This window comes from Pleurodeles waltl, chromosome 8 (assembly GCF_031143425.1).
Source record: "Pleurodeles waltl isolate 20211129_DDA chromosome 8, aPleWal1.hap1.20221129, whole genome shotgun sequence".
NCBI lineage: Eukaryota > Metazoa > Chordata > Amphibia > Caudata > Salamandridae > Pleurodeles > Pleurodeles waltl.
The window spans coordinates 1,541,974,443-1,541,994,521 of record NC_090447.1 but is presented as its reverse complement, the minus strand read 5'-3'; the positions used below and the strand labels follow the sequence as shown (position 1 = coordinate 1,541,994,521).

The window sequence follows — 20,079 nt, the reverse complement described above, 5'->3', positions numbered from 1 at the left end:
AGCTCCTCGTCTGTTCTTGAGACTAGCGCCTGGGACAGGTTCCTCACACTGAGTCAGGCCTTCGATTCTTGGTGCCTCCTCCGGGCTCTCCGGAGCTTGGACTCATTTGTACGAGTGACCTGAACACTAAGACGGGCCAGTAACAGGCGTTACGGCCTCATCAGAAACGTATGGGTCAGGCAGCGGACAGCGGAGGTGGAAGAAGCAGATGAAGGTCCTGTGGTCACTCAGGGTGTACACAGGAGGGGGCGTCTCCTACACAAGACGGATGGCACATGTGGATCTGGGCAGATGGTTGACACAGATACAACAGACACCAGGACTTGCGCCTGCTGGTGGTTGCACTCGACTTCTAGAGATGTCTTTGTCATGTCTCCACATTGCATTTTTAGGAGTACCTACTGTGTGACTTGTCCTCACGCCTCCGGTTATTCGATTGGACAACGAACTGTTCCCTCTAGAGCATCTGTCCACCACATTGATCTTCAGGTGTTTCCTCATCTCTTAACTTACTTAAATAAATAGATAAATATATAAACCCTCTCTATGGGCGTGGCTTATTGGATGTCTCTGGGATTGCTAAGTAGGGGGACTTTTCATCTTTCCAGTGTTTTACTAACCCCTGGGGTCACAAGACTGGCCAGCAGTTTATCCAATTAGGGAGATGGGACAGGAGGCAGCTCTTTCAGAGTGCTTAGGTCTTGGAGAAGGATCTGAGAGGTGGTTTCAGAGACGAGACTGCTTACAGAATGTGGAAACTGTGAAAGAGACACAGGCGGGCTCCAAGGCGCTATCTCGGATTTACCGGACACATTTATACATTAGTGCTTTAGAGAGCTTTATTGGATTTAGGAAGTGATAGTCGGGCTGTTGTTGCACATAAGGAATTGGGCTGTGAAACGTCTGTACTCTTTTAGATAATATGCAGTACTTTATTCAGAATTAAGCAAGAAGAGATGCAATCATTGCTAAAAAACACCCCAACCCACTGGGCTTGAAACGAGGGCGTGCTGGCAGACTGGTGTGCTAAGCAGGACCAGCCAACGTCTATAGCCCAGGGATGTCCTAAGAGATTTTAAAAAATCTGTGGTAAATGGTGGTAGTATTATGGGCTGTCCTCAAAGTTGGATTCTATGCATTCAAATGTGGCTTCATTTGGAGGGGTGGGTGGCACAGGGGAGAGATTGAGACCAAACATAAAGAAGATGTATTTATTTATTCTCAATTTTTATCTTCTATGTTTTATATCTGTTATAACCCAATAAAAATGTGTTCATTAAAAAACACAGCGTTGCCTGAGTTCCTTCTTCCACAAACTACATTTAAATAGCAATTAATATCCAGAGGTGTCTAGCAATTAGACTGTGCATTTGCACAGAGCTGGACTATGATCAGTGGGGTACCTACATTAGAGTATGGGCAGGGACTGAGCTTTAGAAATAAGTCAAGCATTTTTAGTTGTTAAACTATATAAACATTCCAAAATAATTTATCTGGGAATGGACACCTGGATCCTTATAGAGAAGGAATATTGACAATAGCCCTGGCATCTAAAAAGATTCACTTTTAAGAAGGTTATTTCAGGCAACAATTAGATGAAAATGAATTTATTAGCCACTCGATTAGCCGGGCTGAATGGGCAGATAGTTGCCTCTAATCAGAATACTTTTATTTTGAGTTGCCATTCAACCACTAATCCTCCAGTAGCCAATAATGAATTAAGACACTCGCTTTTTGCAGGAAATAAACCAAAAACGCCACCATGATTGTTCTGTATGAGAAAAAGGCTTTCGATCTAGTGAACTACAGTTTTACAGTCGGTCCCTACAGACGCGCTTGGATTCCTGTGTGTTCCAGCAAATCAAACAAGGACATTTACCAGAGTCAGACGCTGCACAATCAGCAACTGTGCAGTCGGCTCACAACAGGGCAAGATATGTGGCCAGGGTGGGCTACGCCACTCCTGCGGTAACAAATGCTCATATTAGAAAAAATGTTTATATGCCAATCTTGTTTTATGTATAAACAGGGAGCATCTCTGAGGTTCATCTAACTTCTGTAATCATTATACGACTGGCACAGCACCTAGAACAATATGGCTTGGGTGGGCACCTTTGAAAAGATATTTTATTCGTATCAGAAAACCTCTCCGCTCTGCAAGGCTATCATTACTGCTATGGGCATTAATACTTTGAGAATCCCTCATTCAGTGTGTAATGCGCCAGGGGTTTGAAGGCTGGTTACTTGTCTATGTCTTTTATTGTCACAACCTCTAGCCTTAAGAATATGGATATAAGACAGCCCCCAAGGGTAGAAGGGTGCGCTGTGGGGTTTGGCTCCCGGGGCCAGGATGGCTGTAGGGCCTTGCTATAGGCCCTGCGGCCAACGCATGATGCCAATACTAGTTTCAGAGACGCCTCAATGGCATCCGGGCATCTATCTTTTCATACTTGATAGAGCTGGAGATGATAATGGTGTCGGCTGTGTGGAACAGAAAACACAAGTTGTGTGAAATTGCCTAATGCCTATTCATGCCAGAACTTTATTGTTGCCAGTAACATTGTGATATTTCACCACCCGGAAATTCACTAAAAACACAGTTAAATCACAGTTATCATTAAAAAACCTAAAACCCACTGAATTAGCCTTAACTCACGTGCCGTCATGCACTGCTTATGTCCTCACATGACATGACTGATCGCGTGTTAAAAGATATAACTGATGGCATCACTATGACAGCTCAAATGGCCCCATTGATGGCATCACCGATAACCTTCAGAGGTACCAACAATCTGCCACTGGGCATGTGCAGGAGTTTGCTGCAGAACCAGGCTCTGTGTACAACCGGCTGTCAGCGACCAGGGGACCAGTCAGTAGATCCCTTAGAAGGAGACAGATTCAGAAACTTGTAATGAGATGAAGGAGTAAACTGGGAAAACAATTCTATTATTGGACCTAGTCCAGGGTTCATCCAGCAAGGGCTTGGTAAATTGAGATAGTTGGTTCTTGTCTTTGCCTAAAGAAGGTCAACCTTAAAAAAATCTCATGGCCTAGGGATCCATCAGCAGCCCAGGGTTGAACCAAGGAAGCCAGAATTGTGGGGCAGCTTTTTAGAACTTTTCTATAACCCACAGGTGGAATAGGCAGGTGGAAGCCAAGCGGGATTCCCCGTCAGAGCTTGCAGTAACATGCCAGGAGAGATTCCCAAGACATGAACATGCTCTGGACAGAACATGGCGTTTAAATGAACTTGAGTCATAGTTGGATAGGCACTTGACCTCAGCCTTCTGGTGGAAATCAGATCCTCTTCTAAGTATTTCATCATTCATGTAAAGCCACAGGCCACGTTTGGGATGTTTGCTTTACCTCTCTCAGTGGCACATGAAAGGCTGGCAGGTGTTGCAGGCCCACATTCCAGGAATATAGTTAAAAACCTTCACTTCTAACAGGAGACAAATGGCCAAGTGCACAGCATTAGGACTCACTGGCTTTAGGTCACACTCATTCAACTTTTGTGGTCTGTAGCGCGGCGAAAGGCTGGGTCAATTTACAGAAGCACATGGGGGTCGATGCTATATGTATCATACATATCAAAGGAGTCAAAATTAGGGAAAGAAAACACAACGCCAATCAGGGTTTTACAGCACGAAAGTTGTGTACATTGTGCATATTCAACTACATATTTGGATTAATTGGAGGAAAGAACATTTCAGAGGGTCAGCTGTGCTCTCCGCCAGACTGTGACACTGCAACATTCTAACATTTCAGGAGGCTTCTATTCTGGTTAGCTGCCCACCCTTCTAACGATCACACCTTCAATATGAATTATAACAAATATAAGGAAAGGTCACCATTGGTGCAGTAGTGCATGAGCTCATGTATCTGGGCCAGGCGCTTGGTGGTGACGCTTGGACGCGACGGCGTGAAGTGAAGCAGATCCATCAGGGGAAGTTTCTCCAACATTTTTTTCTCAATTTTGGCCGGGTCTGGGTCAGCTGGTATCTGAAAGAAGAACGAGACACAGAAGAAGTTACACAACTCTCTAAGATGCCACCTAGTCTCAATCTTCCCTCTTCCCTCTTCTGTGTTATCATCCTGTCACCAGAAGCAGAAATCATCTGATTGGAAGGCTGTCAAATGAAGAAGTCTGGACTTTGTACTGATCATTGACTCACGCATAAGCCACTCACAGGACTGGAGGACTGATGTGGGGGAGGCTAAGCAATGGTCTGCATGTCACTGAGGTGTTTGAGTTTCTTACACCTGAGCAGTTTGATGGGGAGAGCTGCCAGGAGGAACAAAAGCCACCCTGGAAAGTGTTGTAATTCACAGCCCATACTGCTCTAAACACCGTAGAGAGGAGGTTCAACCTGGGGAACTCCTCCTGCCTTTCCATGTAAGGTCTGCACTTATAGCCCTGTTTCATATGACCACCGGCAGTACAGACCTCAATGTTGGATTACAGCTCTCCCTTGCAAGCTCCTCCTGAAATCTAGCCTCTGGCCTCAGCTTGCAGCTCTGGTTTGTAGGGGTCCCTGCGGGTCTGCAAAGGAACTTGACTTACAGCCTTACCCGGCCCTGCCGGAATGTTCCTCTACAAGCTGGCATATGTCTTCAGCTTGCAGCCAAGCAGATACATGTTTTTGCCACCCTGCCCAGGGGCCTCGGCTTACAGTTCTGCCCAGGGTGGTCCCTACAGTTCTGCCCAAGTTTTTATACTACGTCTACAGCAGAGGTTCTTAACTTGTAACTTCTGCACATCCCCTTGAACCACAACCAGAAGCCATGGACCCGAAGTGATTTCTACAATTTGAGACTCAACAATGATACACAATACACACAATACATTGTACTTCCGTAGACACCTGTGCCCCAGTCTCTAAAATGTGTTTTTGAACAGTGTAGCAAAAAAAAATATTCACATAACAGTGTACTTTCACAGGAAAGGGGCCAGTAGGCAGCACTCTTACTGACAGAGAAAAAGGTCTAGTAACTCTTTAAATTCACAAACCATGGTACAATGAAAACACTGCTTTATGTAATGCCCCCTAGGGAAAGACAGTAGTCACTGCCAAATATGAAGTCACACTTAGTGCCCCCCTTCCAAGTCACTGGACTTCGCATCGTCAGGGACAGACCTAGGCCTCTGTACACACGGAAGAGTCTAGGAAGGATTATTTTGAAGACCATGGTAGTAGAATGAGGTTTGGGATGTGTCAGAGAGTTCCGCATGATGGCAGAGATAAAATAAAGGTTGGGTACCAGCTTCACATGCAGTCAGGCACTCAGGGCAGGGGTAAAGGTAGATATGCCAGGCAGGCGATACCCCTGTCCAATTAGAGAGGTCTATACTCTGGATAGCAGCTCTTTGTTCTCCCCACACACTGCAGTAGAAGCTATAACAGGCCCTGGACAATGTGTCCATCCGAGCCTCATATTGTGACAAGTGGGAGTAGCAGGTAAACTCAACCGCACCCAAGAACCTCTGTGTACAAGACAATTAGAAAGCTGTGCGCATTTCAGGGCTGTTTGCCAGAATGGATCCCTCCGTTTACCCAGTACTAAGGAAGGCCCAAGGTTCTCACCCTACCAGGATTTACCCCTGTGTCCCACAAGGCTAGTCCTACACGGTCTTCAAACCACTCCACCGGCAGGACAAGCAGAGTGGCATAAGAGGTTCAAGGACAACATACGAAGTAACCAAAACCTTTCCTGATGGGCAGCACCGCTGAGACAACAGCAGCCACACGCCCACCAGGACCAACCCCGGGTGACTCACTCAGTGAGCTTCCTGTGCAACCAACATGCGTGTGCAAGTCAGGGCACCTTGCATTACATACAGTGATACCACATGATTTGTGTGGTCACTAACTGAACCTGCACATTACCACCACCACCTACAGGTGTTTCAGAATTCACCCTCACCTTCATCTGGTGCTTCTTTTGGGACAGTCGGTCGTGGAAATTCACCAGCTGTGGCCATTTCGTCAAGGTGGGTTTCTGTTCCGCACCTTCGGCAAGGAAGGTATTATAAAGGTTCTGTATATAAAATAAAACGAGAGAGCAGTCAAACATTTGGTTCTTCATTAGTTTCTGCTTCAAACACCGTCCTCAGGCCCCAGCTCTGGCTTCCACCGCCCCAGACTTGAGCCTCCTCTTAGCAGTGCTTGAGGTCAGGCCCCAGCTCTGGCTGCCACCGCCACAGACTCGAGCCTCCTCTTAGCAGTGCTTGAGGTCAGGCCCCAGCTCTGGCCGCCACCGCCCGAGACTCGAGCCTCCTCTTAGCAGTGCTTGAGGTCGGGCCCCAGCTCTGGCTGCCACCGCCCCAGACTAGACTCGAGCCTCCTCTTAGCAGTGCTTGAGGTCAGGCCCCAGCTCTGGCTGCCACCGCCACAGACGCGGGCCTCCTCTTAGCAGTGCTTGAGGTCAGGCCCCAGCTCTGGCTGCCACCGCCACAGACTCGAGCCTCCTCTTAGCAGTGCTTGAGGTCAGGCCCCAGCATTGGCTGCCACCGCCACAGACTCGAGCCTCCTCTTAGAAGTGCTTGAGGTCAGGCCCCAGCTCTGGCTGCCACCGCCACAGACTCGAGCCTCCTCTTAGCAGTGCTTGAGGTCAGGCCCCAGCTCTGGCTGCCACCGCCACAGACTCAAGCCTCCTCTTAGCAGTGCTTGAGGTCAGGCCCCAGCATTGGCTGCCACCGCCACAGACGCGGGCCTCATCTTAGCAGTGCTTGAGGTCAGGCCCCAGCTCTGGCTGCCACCGCCACAGACGCGGGCCTCCTCTTAGCAGTGCTTGAGGTCAGGCCCCAGCTCTGGCTGCCACCGCCACAGACTCGAGCCTCCTCTTAGCAGTGCTTGAGGTCAGGCCCCAGCATTGGCTGCCACCGCCACAGACTCGGGCCTCCTCTTAGCAGTGCTTGAGGTCAGGCCCCAGCTCTGGCTGCCACCGCCACAGACTCGAGCCTCCTCTTAGCAGTGCTTGAGGTCGGGCCCCAGCTCTGGCTGCCACCGCCACAGACGCGGGCCTCCTCTTAGCAGTGCTTGAGGTCAGGCCCCAGCTCTGGCTGCCACCGCCACAGACTCGAGCCTCCTCTTAGCAGTGCTTGAGGTCAGGCCCCAGCTCTGGCTGCCACCGCCACAGACGCGGGCCTCCTCTTAGCAGTGCTTGAGGTCAGGCCCCAGCTCTGGCTGCCACCGCCCCAGACTCGAGCCTCCTCTTAGCAGTGCTTGAGGTCAGGCCCCAGCATTGGCTGCCACCGCCACAGACGCGGGCCTCCTCTTAGCAGTGCTTGAGGTCAGGCCCCAGCTCTGGCTGCCACCGCCACAGACTCGAGCCTCCTCTTAGCAGTGCTTGAGGTCGGGCCCCAGCTCTGGCTGCCACCACCACAGACGCGGGCCTCCTCTTAGCAGTGTTAGAGGTCAGGCCCCAGCTCTGGCTGCCACCGCCCTAGACTAGACTCGAGCCTCCTCGTAGCAGTGCTTGAGGTCAGGCCCCAGCTCTGGCTGCCACCGCCCTAGACTAGACTCAAGCCTCCTCTTAGCATTGCTTGAGGTCAGGCCCCAGCTCTGGCTGCCACCGACGCAGACTCGAACCTTCTCTTAGCAGTGCTTGAGGTCAGGCCCCAGCTCTGGCTTCCACCGCCCCAGACTCGAGCCTCCTCTTAGCAGTGCTTGAGGTCAGGCCCCAGCTCTGGCTGCCACCGCCCCAGGATAGAGCCTCCTCTTAGCAGTGCTTGAGGTCAGGCCCCAGCTCTGGCTGCCACCACCCAAGACTTGAGCCTCCTCTTAGCAGTGCTTGAGGTCAGGCCCCAGCTCTGGCTGCCACCGCCGCAGACGCGGGCCTCCTCGTAGCAGTGCTTGAGGTCGGGCCCCAGCTCTGGCTTCCACCGCCCCAGACTCGAGCCTCTTCTTAGCAGTGCTTGAGGTCAGGCCCAGCTCTAGCTGCCACCGCCCTAGACTAGACTCGAGCCTCCTCTTAGCAGTGCTTGAGGTCGGGCCCCAGCTCTGGCTGCCACCGCCGCAGACTCGAGCCTCCTCTTAGCAGTGCTTGAGGTCGGACCCCAGCTCTGGCCACCACCGCCCCAGACTCGAGCCTCCTCTTAGCAGTGCTTGAGGTCAGGCCCAGCTCTGGCTGCCACCGCCCCAGACTCAAACCTCCTCTTAGCAGTGCTTGAGGTCAGGCCCCAGCTCTGGCTGCCACCGCCCTAGACTAGACTTGAGCCTCCTCGTAGCAGTGCTTGAGGTCAGGCCCCAGCTCTGGCTTCCACCGCCCCAGACTCGAGCCTCCTCTTAGCAGTGCTTGAGGTCAGGCCCCAGCATTGGCTGCCACCGCCACAGACGCGGGCCTCCTCTTAGCAGTGCTTGAGGTAAGACCACATCACTTGGCCGCAGAAGATGAGAGCAACATGCTGACAAAGTTTAATTACACAACTGTTGAGGGTTCTCTCTCTGGGAAACGGGAATACTTTTGTAATTGTAATTGTATTCATACAGCGCATCCTAACCCTGACGGGGCATCAAAGCGCTTTTTGGCGAGTATCACGCTACTCCGGAACCCAAAGGATTAGTGGTGGATCAGTATAAGGAAATATAAGAATAGTATTAGATTTAGTACAGGGAAATACGAGTGAATTTGAGAGGAGGACATGCAAGTCTGTCATTTGGATTGAATCAGATAATGGCGGGATAGAGGACGGAAGAATCAAAAAAGTGTTAATTGGGAGATCATAGTATTAGGATGAGGTCGGGATGAGTAAAGGGAGAGATGGAGGAGGGGAGAGTCTGTAGAAAGGGATTAGAGAGATCATAATAGAAAAATGAGGTTTGGGATGAATCAAAGGAGAGATACATGAGGGAAGAATTTAGGAGGGTTGTTTGGAAGATCATAGAAGTAAACTGAGGTTTGGGGTGAGCCAGGAGAGGTACAGGAGGGAAGAGCCTACGAAGGGTTATTTTGGAGACCATAGTAGTAGGATGAGGTTTGGGGTGAGCCAGGAGAGGTACAGGAGAGAAGAGCCTAGGAAGGGTTATTTTGGAGATCATAGTAGGAGAATGAGGTTTGGGATGAGCCAGGAGAGGTACAGGAGGGAAGAGCCTTGGAAGGGTTATTTTTGAGATCATAGTAGTAAACAGAGGTTTGGGGTGAGCCGGGAGAGGTACAGGAGGGAAGAGCCTAGGAAGGGTTATTTTGGAGATCATAGTAGTAGGATGAGGTTTGGGGTGAGCCAGGAGAGGTACAGGAGGGAAGAGCCTAGGAAGGGTTATTTTGGAGATCAGTGGTAGAATGAGGTTTGGGATGAGTCACAGAGTGGAGACAGAGGATAGATTGAGAAAGGTCTAGGGTAAGACAGAGTATCCATTGAAGAGTGATTTATTTCTCATGCACAGTAGGACTAAATCAATAAATATATAGACACATGATTATATAGAAAGGAAATATATGCATAAGGAAGATAATATACTGAGATTTAATCACAGCAATGCAATTATCTCAGTAAACACAGTTGATGAAGCCGCAGCCGCCCTCGATGAGGCCAAGTGAAGGAAGCACCAAGCAGCCGTGCGTAGGCCACTCTCCCGCCTATAACTGGGGCTCACCCTAATGACCCTGCAACAGGCACTCGCCAACATCAAGGTAAAGCACCGAAGGTGGCCAAAGGTCCATCTGGTGAGGATGAATATACTTGGACTTGCAATATAATAAAATTAAAAAAATTTAAACCCTGGTGAGTTAATAGAAAAGAATGACAGTGTCAGCGGCCACTTGCAACAGGACAGACTGTTTCTGCAGCTGCAACGGGCTGAGAAGGGAAGTGGGGTGACTGACCCTATTCCCAATCCGCGGCCCCCACTCATGGGCTGAGAATCGCCCTCATGCCCGGGTTGCAGATGCCCATGCCGCCATCACCCAGGCTCCCATAACCAGCTAGGACTTGAGGCATCGCCTCTTTTCTATCCACTTCCATGGAGAGGCCTCAGCAGGACATCTGCTGCAGGACATCCTGCTGCAGGACATCCTGCTGCAGGACATCCTGCTGCAGGACATCCTGCTGCAGGACATCCTGCTGCAGGACATTCTGCTGCAGGACATTCTGCTGCAGGACATCTGCTGCAGGACATCTGCTGCAGGACATTCTGCTGCAGGACATTCTGCTGCAGGACATTCTGCTGCAGGACATTCTGCTGCAGGACATTCTGCTGCAGGACATTCTGCTGCAGGACATCCTGCTGCAGGACATCCTGCTGCAGGACATCTGCTGCAGGACATTCTGCTACAAGACATCTGCTGCAGGACATCCTGCTGCAGGACATCTGCTGCAGGACATCCTGCTGCAGGACATTCTGCTGCAGGACATTCTGCTGCAGGACATTCTGCTGCAGGACATCTGCTGCAGGACATCCTGCTGCAGGACATTCTGCTGCAGGACATTCTGCTGCAGGACATCTGCTGCAGGACATCCTGCTGCAGGACATTCTGCTGCAGGACATTCTGCTGCAGGACATTCTGCTGCAGGACATCTGCTGCAGGACATTCTGCTGCAGGACATTCTGCTGCAGGACATTCTGCTACAAGACATCTGCTGCAGGACATTCTGCTGCAGGACATTCTGCTACAAGACATCTGCTGCAGGACATCTGCTGTGCAGACTGGTCTGGCAGATTGTAACTATGGCGAGTGACACCGATAACTCCCAGGAACTTTGGTTTACTAAAGAGAACCGACTGCATGAGACTCTGCAGCTTTGCTAAAATCTTCACTCACATCTCCCCTGTCCCTCCTTGGCTCACCCTAAACCTCGTTTTACTGTGATCTCCTAAACAGCCCTACTAAGTTCTTCCCTCCTGTATCTCTCCTTGGACTCATCCCAAACTTCATTCTACTACTATGAGCTCCTAATTAACACTTTCTAGACTCTTACCTTCTTGATCCCTCCATTATCCTACTTAAATCCAACGAACACACTCGCACATCCTCCACTCAAAATAAATCATATTTCCCTATGCTAATCCACCACTAATCCTTTTTGGGTTCAGGAGTAGCGTGCTACTCGCCGAAAAGCGCTTCGACGCCTTGTCAGGTGTAGTGAGCAGTATATAAATACAAATACAATCTTGTATAGTGCACGCCGGCAGGAGGCGTGAGACGCTACCTGTTCCTTTCAGGAGGGCTGTTATAATGGTAATGCGACAGTTAATACAAGCCTGCAAGGCTTCTGTACTCCGAATGGAACTGGGGCCTGATTTCTCACCGTTCCTGCGATACCTTAACTCAGACAGTACCAGTACTTCTTACCAGTGATGCTAGAGGCCTGTGGGGCACCATGCATGTACAACTGTTGTATTTTAATTGAGCAGGGCTGCCATGCATTGAATGGGACAGTTCCAGCTCTTTCCAACAGGGGTGGCATGTTTCAATGGGACTGCAGGCTCCATACAACTGGTGTGGCATCACCGAGCCCTCACCACTACTTCTACCATTTTTTGGAGCAGTATATTCACTGAAAAACTCACAGTCAGATAGTTATGTTTCTGGTTCAAATGCGGACAAGTCACTGAAATGCGCCATTTCCCGGATGCAATGCACACACAGCTCACCATAACTGAAGATGTCCACATCTAACTCTGGTCAGACTGCCTGTTGTTACACTGTCATTTCCATGCATGTCAGATGGCTTCATTTTTGGTGTGTGCCGGGCCCTGTACATTTCAGTGCTTTTGCGCCATTCAGCCAGAACTATATTGTGGGTTTTTTCCGTGACGTTCATGTCTTTTTATGAACACATTTCATTTCCAACTGGTGCTCTGCATGGCCTCTGGTGCTAGGATCTGCACCTGTCTTGGGTACCGACCTGCGGTGCATCACCATGCACCGGGTGAGTTGCCCAAAGGGCCTGATCCACGGACCGGCCCACACCCAGGTCCACTGGCAACCAATGCATGTGGACTCAGCCAGAGGCTGTGAGCAGTTCATGTTGGCCACTGGGCCCCTGAACAGAATGTGACACCGGCAGCTAACTGCTGCTGAGCATCGCCTTCGGCCAGGCCCCTCATCCAGGTCCTTTGTCCAACTCCGCAGTGCGACTGGCCTTCCCTGGCGTATTATACAGTAGCTCTCATTTTGTTTTTTTGTTGGTGATTCTTAAACTTTAGTATCAATCAACTTCTTTAATTTTCGGGCGGCGGGTTTTGTTTTTTGCATTTTTACTATTTTTGCAATTTTGGTGTCAAGTGCCAACTTTTAACTATTTTGTTTTAATTATTATGATACTTTTGATAGTGCTCTTTAAATGTTTTCACCTACATACTTATTGTGCTCTGTACTTCAGGTGTGTACGTTTCATTCCATTCAGTACAATGAAAATACCCTCAGCTGTAAGTTTACTTTCTTCTCAGGTAGATCTGACATCTCCTTTAGCCCAACTGGAAGAGTTTGCTCTCTGCTGACTCTCATCTTGACCGCTCTTGTTGGCATCTCATGTACTCCCTCTCATGCTTTGACGTGAGGAGGAATCTCATTTACTCCCTCTCATGCTTTGACATGAGGTGGCATCACATGTACTCCCTCTCATGCTTTGACGTGAGGAGGAATCTCATTTACTCCCTCTCATGCTTTGACATGAGGCGGCATCTCATGTAATCCTTCTTGTGCTTCAACAAGAGATGGCTTCCCATGTACTCCCTCTCATGCTTCGACATGAGGTGGCATCTCACGTACTCCTTGTCATGCTTCGACATAAGATGGTGTCTCATGTACTCCCTCTCATGCTTCGACGTGAGGTGACTGTCATGTACTCCCTCTCATGCTTCAACGTAAGATGGCGTCTCATGTACTCCCTCTAATGCTTCAACGTGAGGAAGCATCCAATGTACTCCACCTTCATGCTTCGTGATCAGATGACGTCTCTTGTACTCCCTCTCACGCTTCATCATGCAGCGGCATCTCATGTATTCCCTCTCATGCTTTGACGTGAGGTGGCATCTCATGTACTCCCTCTCACGCTTCGACATAAGATGGTGTCTCATGTATTCCCTCTCATGCTTCGACATAAGATGGTGTCTCATGTACTCCCCCTCTCATGCTTCGACGTGAGGCGGCATCTCATGTACTCCCTGTCATGCTTTGACTTGAGGTGGCATCTTATGTACTCCCTCTCATGCTTCGACATAAGATGGTGTCTCATGTATTCCCTCTCATGCTTCGACATAAGATGGTGTCTCATGTACTCCCCCTCTCATGCTTCGACGTGAGGCGGCATCTCATGTACTCCCTGTCATGCTTTGACTTGAGGTGACATCTCATCTACTCCCTCTCATGCTTAGACGTGAGGGGGCATCTCATGTACTCCCTCCCATGTTTCGACGTGAGGTGGCATCTCATGTACTCCCTCTCATGCTTCGCCATGAGGTGGCATCTCATGTACTCCCTCTCATGCTTCAACATAAAATGGCATCTCATGCACTCCCTCTCCTGCTTTGAGATAAGATGGTGTCTCATGTACTCTCTCCCACACTTTGACATAAGATGGAGTCTCATGTACTCCCTCCCATGCTTCGATATAAGATGGTGTCTCATGTACTCCCTCTCATACTTCGACGTGAGGTGGCATCTCATGTACTCCCTGTCATGCTTTGACTTGAGGTGGCATCTTATGTACTCCCTCTCATGCTTGGACATGAGGTGACGTGTCATGTACTCCCTCTCATGCTTCAACTTAAAATGTCGTCCCATGTACTCCCTCTCATGCTTCAACGTGAGGAGGTATCTCATGTACTCCCCTTCATGCTTCTAAATCAGATGGCGTCTCATGTACTCCCTCTCACTCTTCATCATGAGGTGACATCTCATCTACTCCCTCTCATGCTTAGACGTGAGGGGGCATCTCATGTACTCCCTCTCATGTTTCAACGTGAGGTGGCATCTCATGTACTCCCTCTCATGCTTCGCCATGAGGTGGCATCTCATGTACTCCCTCTCATGCTTCAACATAAAATGGCATCTCATGCACTCCCTCTCATGCTTTGACATAAGATGGTGTCTCATGTACTCTCTCCCACACTTTGACATAAGATGGAGTCTCATGTACTCCCTCCCATGCTTCGATATAAGATGGTGTCTCATGTACTCCCTCTCATGCTTCGACGTGAGGTGGCATCTCATGTACTTCCTGTCATGCTTTGACTTGAGGTGGCATCTTATGTACTCCCTCTCATGCTTCGACATGAGGTGACGTGTCATGTACTCCCTCTCATGCTTCAACTTAAAATGGCGTCTCATGTACTCCCTCTCATGCTTCAATGTGAGGAGGTATCTCATGTACTCCCCTTCATGCTTCGAAATCAGATGGCGTCTCATGTACTCCCTCTCACGCTTCATCACGAGGTGACATGTCATCTACTCCCTTTCATGCTTAGACGTGAGGGGGCATCTCATGTACTCCTTCTCATGTTTCGACGTGAGGTGGCATCTCATGTACTCCCTCTCATGCTTCGCCATGAGGTGGCATCTCATGTACTTCCTCTCATGCTTCAACATAAAATGGCATCTCATGCACTCCCTCTCATGCTTTGACATAAGATGGTGTCTCATGTACTCCCTCTCATGCTTCAACATAAAATGGCATCTCATGCACTCCCTCTCATGCTTTGACATAAGATGGTGTCTCATGTACTCTCTCCCACACTTTGACATAAGATGGTGTCTCATGTACTCCCTCTCATGCTTTGACATAAGATGGTGTCTCATGGTCGTCGTACTGAAGGAGTACAGTCATCGGTGGTCATGGCTTAGTGTCTGGCCACACAGCTTCCATGTAACCATGCAGGCACTTGGAATATAACTCAAGCCCAATCCCTTCAAGGTAAAAACAAAAAATAAAATGACACTCTTTAGCATCGACTCAGCAGCATTTCCATACATGCCAACATTATAGAAGAGAAAAGTTGGAGATTTAAAAAAAATAAAGGGAAGAATATTTTTTTCCCAACTGACATCTATTCAAGCAGAACCAATTTCAGATGGGAACCACTAAAATAGAGCCATTCTTGCTTACACAATTGGAGTCTCCTGCCTGAGTTGGTTCTATCGGCATGTGTGCACTCCTCTCGAGAAGTCCATCAACTGAGGTCCAGTCTGAGGAGCACCAGGATTTCATTAGAAGCTGCCAAGTAAATGAATCCAGATTCCTTCTTCAGGCCTCCATTTTCTGGGTAACCCTCAGCTCCAACAAGCATTTATTTATTTATTGCAATTATATGCAGCCCAATCTTGGCCCTAAGGCACTGGAGTTCTTTACATGAGCACAAGTTACATTACACAAGGTCAGATTTTTTCTCTTTTCTTTACACGGGGAGATTAAGCAATTTGCCCAGAATCACACAATGCTGAGCCTACGCTGGACTGGGACCTGGTTTCCCAGATCCAAAGTCAGCTTCTCAGGTGGTTGGGCTACACCTTCCTTGAGGCGTTAACTAACTCATGGTCTAGAAGCTCTGGTGTTTTAAAGCTCTACCCATCTCACGAAGAACTAGAGCAAGCATATTGCTAGTGTTTTAGGACACGTGCATGCGTGGGAATGGCGTAACAGCGCATGCGTGAAGTTTCATTTCGGCATAGAGTGTTCAAAACTTGGCGTTTCAGGTTACAAGTATCATCCCAGCTCCTGGTCATATGTGTTTGTTCTTGGAAGGACTGCTGATGTGTAAGACAATTTCCCTTTTCTTTTACTGCAATGTGGGGAAACATTCATTCAAAACAAGGCATGATCCTGTAGATCCCATTTCCCATCTCCCTAGAAGAGAATCTATGGCTGAGAAAAATATAAAAAGAAAAAAAGCCCAATTTAGAGTTTGGCGGAGGGGGTTACTCAGTCACAAAGGTGACAGATATCCTGTCCGCAGTATTACGATCCCATTATATCCTATGGAAATTGTAATAGAGCGGAATAAATATCCATCACGTTTGCAACGGAGTAACTCGTCCCCCGAACTCTAAATCAGGCCCTTATTTTGGCAACATTAGCTTCTTTAAAATGAAAATAGTCACAAGCAAGTGATGCCTTGGAAACCAACTTGTATTCAGATGTATCTGCGTCAGGTGACTCTGTTGGTGCGTCCACCCTGACTCCGGATTTAAAAGGGAAATACACCTCTAGAGAAGTGATACCCGAGACTTCGAATCTTATCAAGGAGAAGATGGGGTGTCTGCCGGATGAGATTCCCATTACTTCCAAGGACACTCTGTTAGGACAATTTATGAAAACGCCACACCTAAGAATGCCAATTCATGATTATGTGATGGGTGTAACACTAAATGAACTAAAATATCCCGACAAAATTAACATTCCGCCACTGGTAGCTCTTCTTCACATATGGGGGTATCGCAGGTACCCATACCCGGAGACTGGTTGATCTATTCTGCAACAGAGTCAAAAGCTCTCCATTCTTTGAGAACAAAGATATTTCTGCTAAATCAGCAAGGGTTTCTGTGGTGTTCTCTATATTTATTTATTGTATTTATCTCAGCATGGCTTTCCTTTATATGTATAGTGTTTCTTTTAGTTATGTATTTATCTTAGTTGGTTTCTCCCACTGCTCCCCCTGCTCTCCTTAATGTTCTTAGACTCTCTGGAATTTGGAATTTGGGAGAGTCAGGAAAGCAGAGAGTGGTGGTGAAGGAAGGATCTGTACTTGGTGGTGGATGAAGTTTCTTTTATGCATCTAACTGGAAATAAACCTACATCAAATCAATCTACTTGTGTCAACTTGAATCTCTTCTTGGATGACAACTTCACTACATTTTTGGCGACGAAGGTGGGACAGTGACTTCTGAAAACTGAAACTGTTACCTTGGAAACTTCAACACCTTTATTTATTCGGTTTCGAGCGTTAAAGAAAAAAAAAAGGTACTGTCATTTTTTTTTTCTTTCATTTTCTGTGGCTCATATATTTTTTCCAACCTGTTTTGAGCCACATAGCTTTTCTGTTCGTGATCGTGTTTATTTATAAACAAGCGCGTTTGCCAACTGTCTGGAGACGCGCGCTCTGCTGCTTTGACAGTGTTGCCACAGCAACGTGAACGCGTGCTTTTCGCTCCCAGCCGCGCTCAAAGGAACGCACGCTGTGTGTCTACCCGGCCGCACTCAAGAGAATTGGAAACGCGCGCTCTGCTGCTTTTCGTTTTCGTTTCCTGCCGCGCTCAAAGGAACACATGCTGTCTGTTTACCGGGCCTCACTCAAGGGAATTACGCTCAAAAAGGAGAATATGAAAATGTATTGTTGACACGCACATTTGTATTTTTTTTTTCTTCTTAATGCGATCTACAGTATTATACAAAGAGTATAGTTTTAACCTGTCTGTTAAAACTTCTATTTTACAATGTTTATTTTCTTGGAAACAATGTTGGCCTGGTCTACTTTGGTCATTGTTACGATTTAATGTTTCGAGGATATTTTATGTAATTTAGGTGGCACTTCATTTTTTTTTTTGTGTTATATTATTATTTTGTAATGCCACCATTTTTTCTTGTCCTTCCTGGAGAACCTCCTATACCGTGGCAAAAATGGAAAAAGGTTTTTCTGACTTACATGCGCGTCTGTGGCAGCAACCTTTCCTCTGAAAGAAAGACTTCTGTTTTACAACATTGTCTTGGTGCAGAGGGTCAGGAAATATTGGAAACTTTACCTGCAATAACAACATCTGATGGTGCGGAAGGTGACAACTCTCTGAATGAATTTGATTCTACTATTCTTAGACTGGACAATCACTTTCTTCCTAAAGTTTCAATTATTTTACAACGTTACTATTTTGGGAAACGTAAGCAGATGGATGAGGAATCGATTGAAGTTTTCGTCACAGCTCTACGCAAACTAGCCTCATCATGTAACTTCGGAGAAAATTTAGAAGAGCGTATTAGAGATCAATTTATGCTTGAGTGTAAATGTGACAAAATAAGGGAAGCATTATGGGTCAAAAATGATCCATCACTAGATGAAGTGTTATTCATTGCTAAGCAAGTTGAACACTCAATGTCCTGTATTGAAAATTTGAGGAAATCCAAAGGCGTTTCTATGGAAGTTCAAGCTCTAGATACAAAAATTAATAACAAGTTTCAAGCAAACATTAGAGCAAAACTTATGTGTTTTAGGTGTGGTTCTACAGCTCACTTAGCTAATAGTAAAGACTGTCCTGCTATTCAAGTTACTTGTAACAAATGTTCCAAGAAGGGACATTTTGCTAAGTATTGCAAATCATCTTATAAGTCTAAAGTTAAAGTGCAGGAAATTGATTGCAATGACGATCGAGATTTTGTTCTTCAGATTATTTATGATGTTAATTGTGTAGCAAATGATATTTGTCAGTACCCTTCGGATTTTGTGGATGTCAATGGAACATCTATTTCTATGATGATGGATTCAGGCGCGAAACTTTCCTTAGTATCAGTTTCGGATTTCAATAAGCATTTTATGGGAAAGGTTTCTCTACTGGATCCTGATATCATCCCTTACAGTTATGGCGGAAAACCTATTGAGCTCAAGGGTTACTTTGAAGCCACCATAACCTTTAAAGGAAACACAATTACAGGGAAAATATATGTTCCAATTATTGGTGACACAATTCTGAGTTGGCCACATCAGAAAATGCTTGGGATTATATTAAATCCCAATTCTATTCCTCAGGTGTTAGTTCAAAATGTTTGCAGTATCAAAGACGACATCATTGGTGAATTCTCTGATGTATTTACATCTAAAGTGGGGTGCATTACAGGATACAAATATCGCATTTGTCTTAAGGAAGGTGTCAGGCCTGTAGCGTGCAAAGTAAGGAAAATTCCTTTCACCCTGCAAGATAAGGTTAAGTCTGAATTGCAAAGGTTACAATCTGAAGGCATCATTGAAGAAGTTGAGGCTGCACAATGGGTCGCCCCCATTGTTGTTGCGGTGAAGAAATCGTGGGATATTAGACTTTGTGTGGACCTTAGACATCTCAACAAAGCTGTGATTGAGGACAGATTTCCATTACCTAACATCAATGAAATGGTCTGTCTTTTAGGAGAGGCTAAATATTTTACAACATTAGATTTGAGTTCAGCCTATCACCAAGTTCAATTGTGTGAAGAATCAAAATTGCTGACATCATTCATCACTCCCTTTGGTGTGTTCAAGTTTAATAGGATGCCATTTGGGTTGTGCTCTGCTGCTTCTGTATTCCAAAGACTAATGTATCATATTCTTGGGAAAATTGATGGTGTTAGATTTTTTCAAGATGATGTTCTTGTTTTTTCTAATACTCTTGAGCAACATCTTTCCAAAGTTAGGGAAGTCCTGAAATTTTTTCGTAGTAAGGGAATCACACTCAAAGGAGAAAAATGTAAGTTTGCATGTTCAGATATCACGTATTTGGGGCATGTGATTTTTTCTCAAGGTGTTAAACCTAAAGAGGATTTAGTTAAGACTGTTGTTAATTTTGCGGATCCTGTTAAAAGAGAAGATGTGCAAGTCTTTTTAGGCATGGCGGAATTTTATTCCAAATTTATTTCCAATTTTGCCAGTAGGTCTTGCTGCATTAGAGAATTGCTTAAGAAAGGTGTTGATTTTGTATGGTCTGATACCTGCAAGAAAGAATTTGAGGATTTAAAGAATGCGCTATCCTCTGCTCAATCTCTCAACAGTTTTCGCCCAGGGTTTCCCTGTTGGATTATAACTGACGCTTCGGATAAGGGTTTAGGAAGTGTTCTTAAGCAAAAGTATGATGGTAAGGATGTTACGATTGCATTTGCTTCCAGGTCATTAAGGGGTGCGGAGTCAAGGTATTCCACCATTGAAAAAGAAGCACTAGCTATATACTGGGCTATAAAGAAATTTAAACTGTTTTTGTGGGGATCTAGATTTGTTGTGCAATCTGATCATAAACCTCTACAAGAAATTTTTGATAAGAAGGGGCTAGACTGTATTTCTTCACGTATTTGCAAGTGGATTGTTGGTCTACAAGACTTTCAGTTTTCTGTCAAATATGTCCCGGGATGCGAGAATCGCACAGCCGACTGTTTATCAAGGCTAAGATCTTTTGGTTGGGACCAAGATA

General features: G+C 46.9%; 2 protein-coding genes across 6 annotated transcripts in view; one reads left to right on the top strand and one right to left on the bottom strand.

Moving 5' to 3' along the window:
- The window catches only part of SPAG17 (sperm associated antigen 17), a 720,739-nt gene that overhangs the window by 398,805 nt on the left and 301,855 nt on the right, over nt 1-20,079 (bottom strand). For all 5 annotated transcript variants that reach the window (XM_069203004.1, XM_069203006.1, XM_069203008.1 and 2 more), the window contains 2 exons: nt 5,926-6,039; nt 3,852-4,002 (listed from right to left, as the gene is read on the bottom strand). In XM_069203004.1, the coding sequence (XP_069059105.1) occupies nt 3,852-4,002; nt 5,926-6,039 (265 nt within the window). The remainder of the gene's footprint in view (nt 1-3,851; nt 4,003-5,925; nt 6,040-20,079) is intronic.
- Nucleotides 9,963-10,678, top strand: LOC138248998 (keratin-associated protein 4-2-like). Its single transcript, XM_069203053.1, has 3 exons — nt 9,963-10,087; nt 10,131-10,257; nt 10,394-10,678. The coding sequence occupies exons 1-3, from the start codon at nt 9,963-9,965 to the stop codon at nt 10,676-10,678; spliced, it is 537 nt and encodes a 178-aa protein (XP_069059154.1).

Bases quoted from the DNA above. Each gene is read 5' to 3' on its own strand.
- LOC138248998 (XM_069203053.1), top strand. From the start codon at position 9,963: ATGGAGAGGCCTCAGCAGGACATCTGCTGCAGGACATCCTGCTGCAGG. The intron at 10,088-10,130 runs ATTCTGCTGCAG...CTGCTGCAGGAC, and splicing joins AGGACATTCTGCTGCAGGAC to ATTCTGCTGCAGGACATTCT. The intron at 10,258-10,393 runs GCAGGACATTCT...CATCTGCTGCAG, and splicing joins CCTGCTGCAGGACATCTGCT to GACATCCTGCTGCAGGACAT.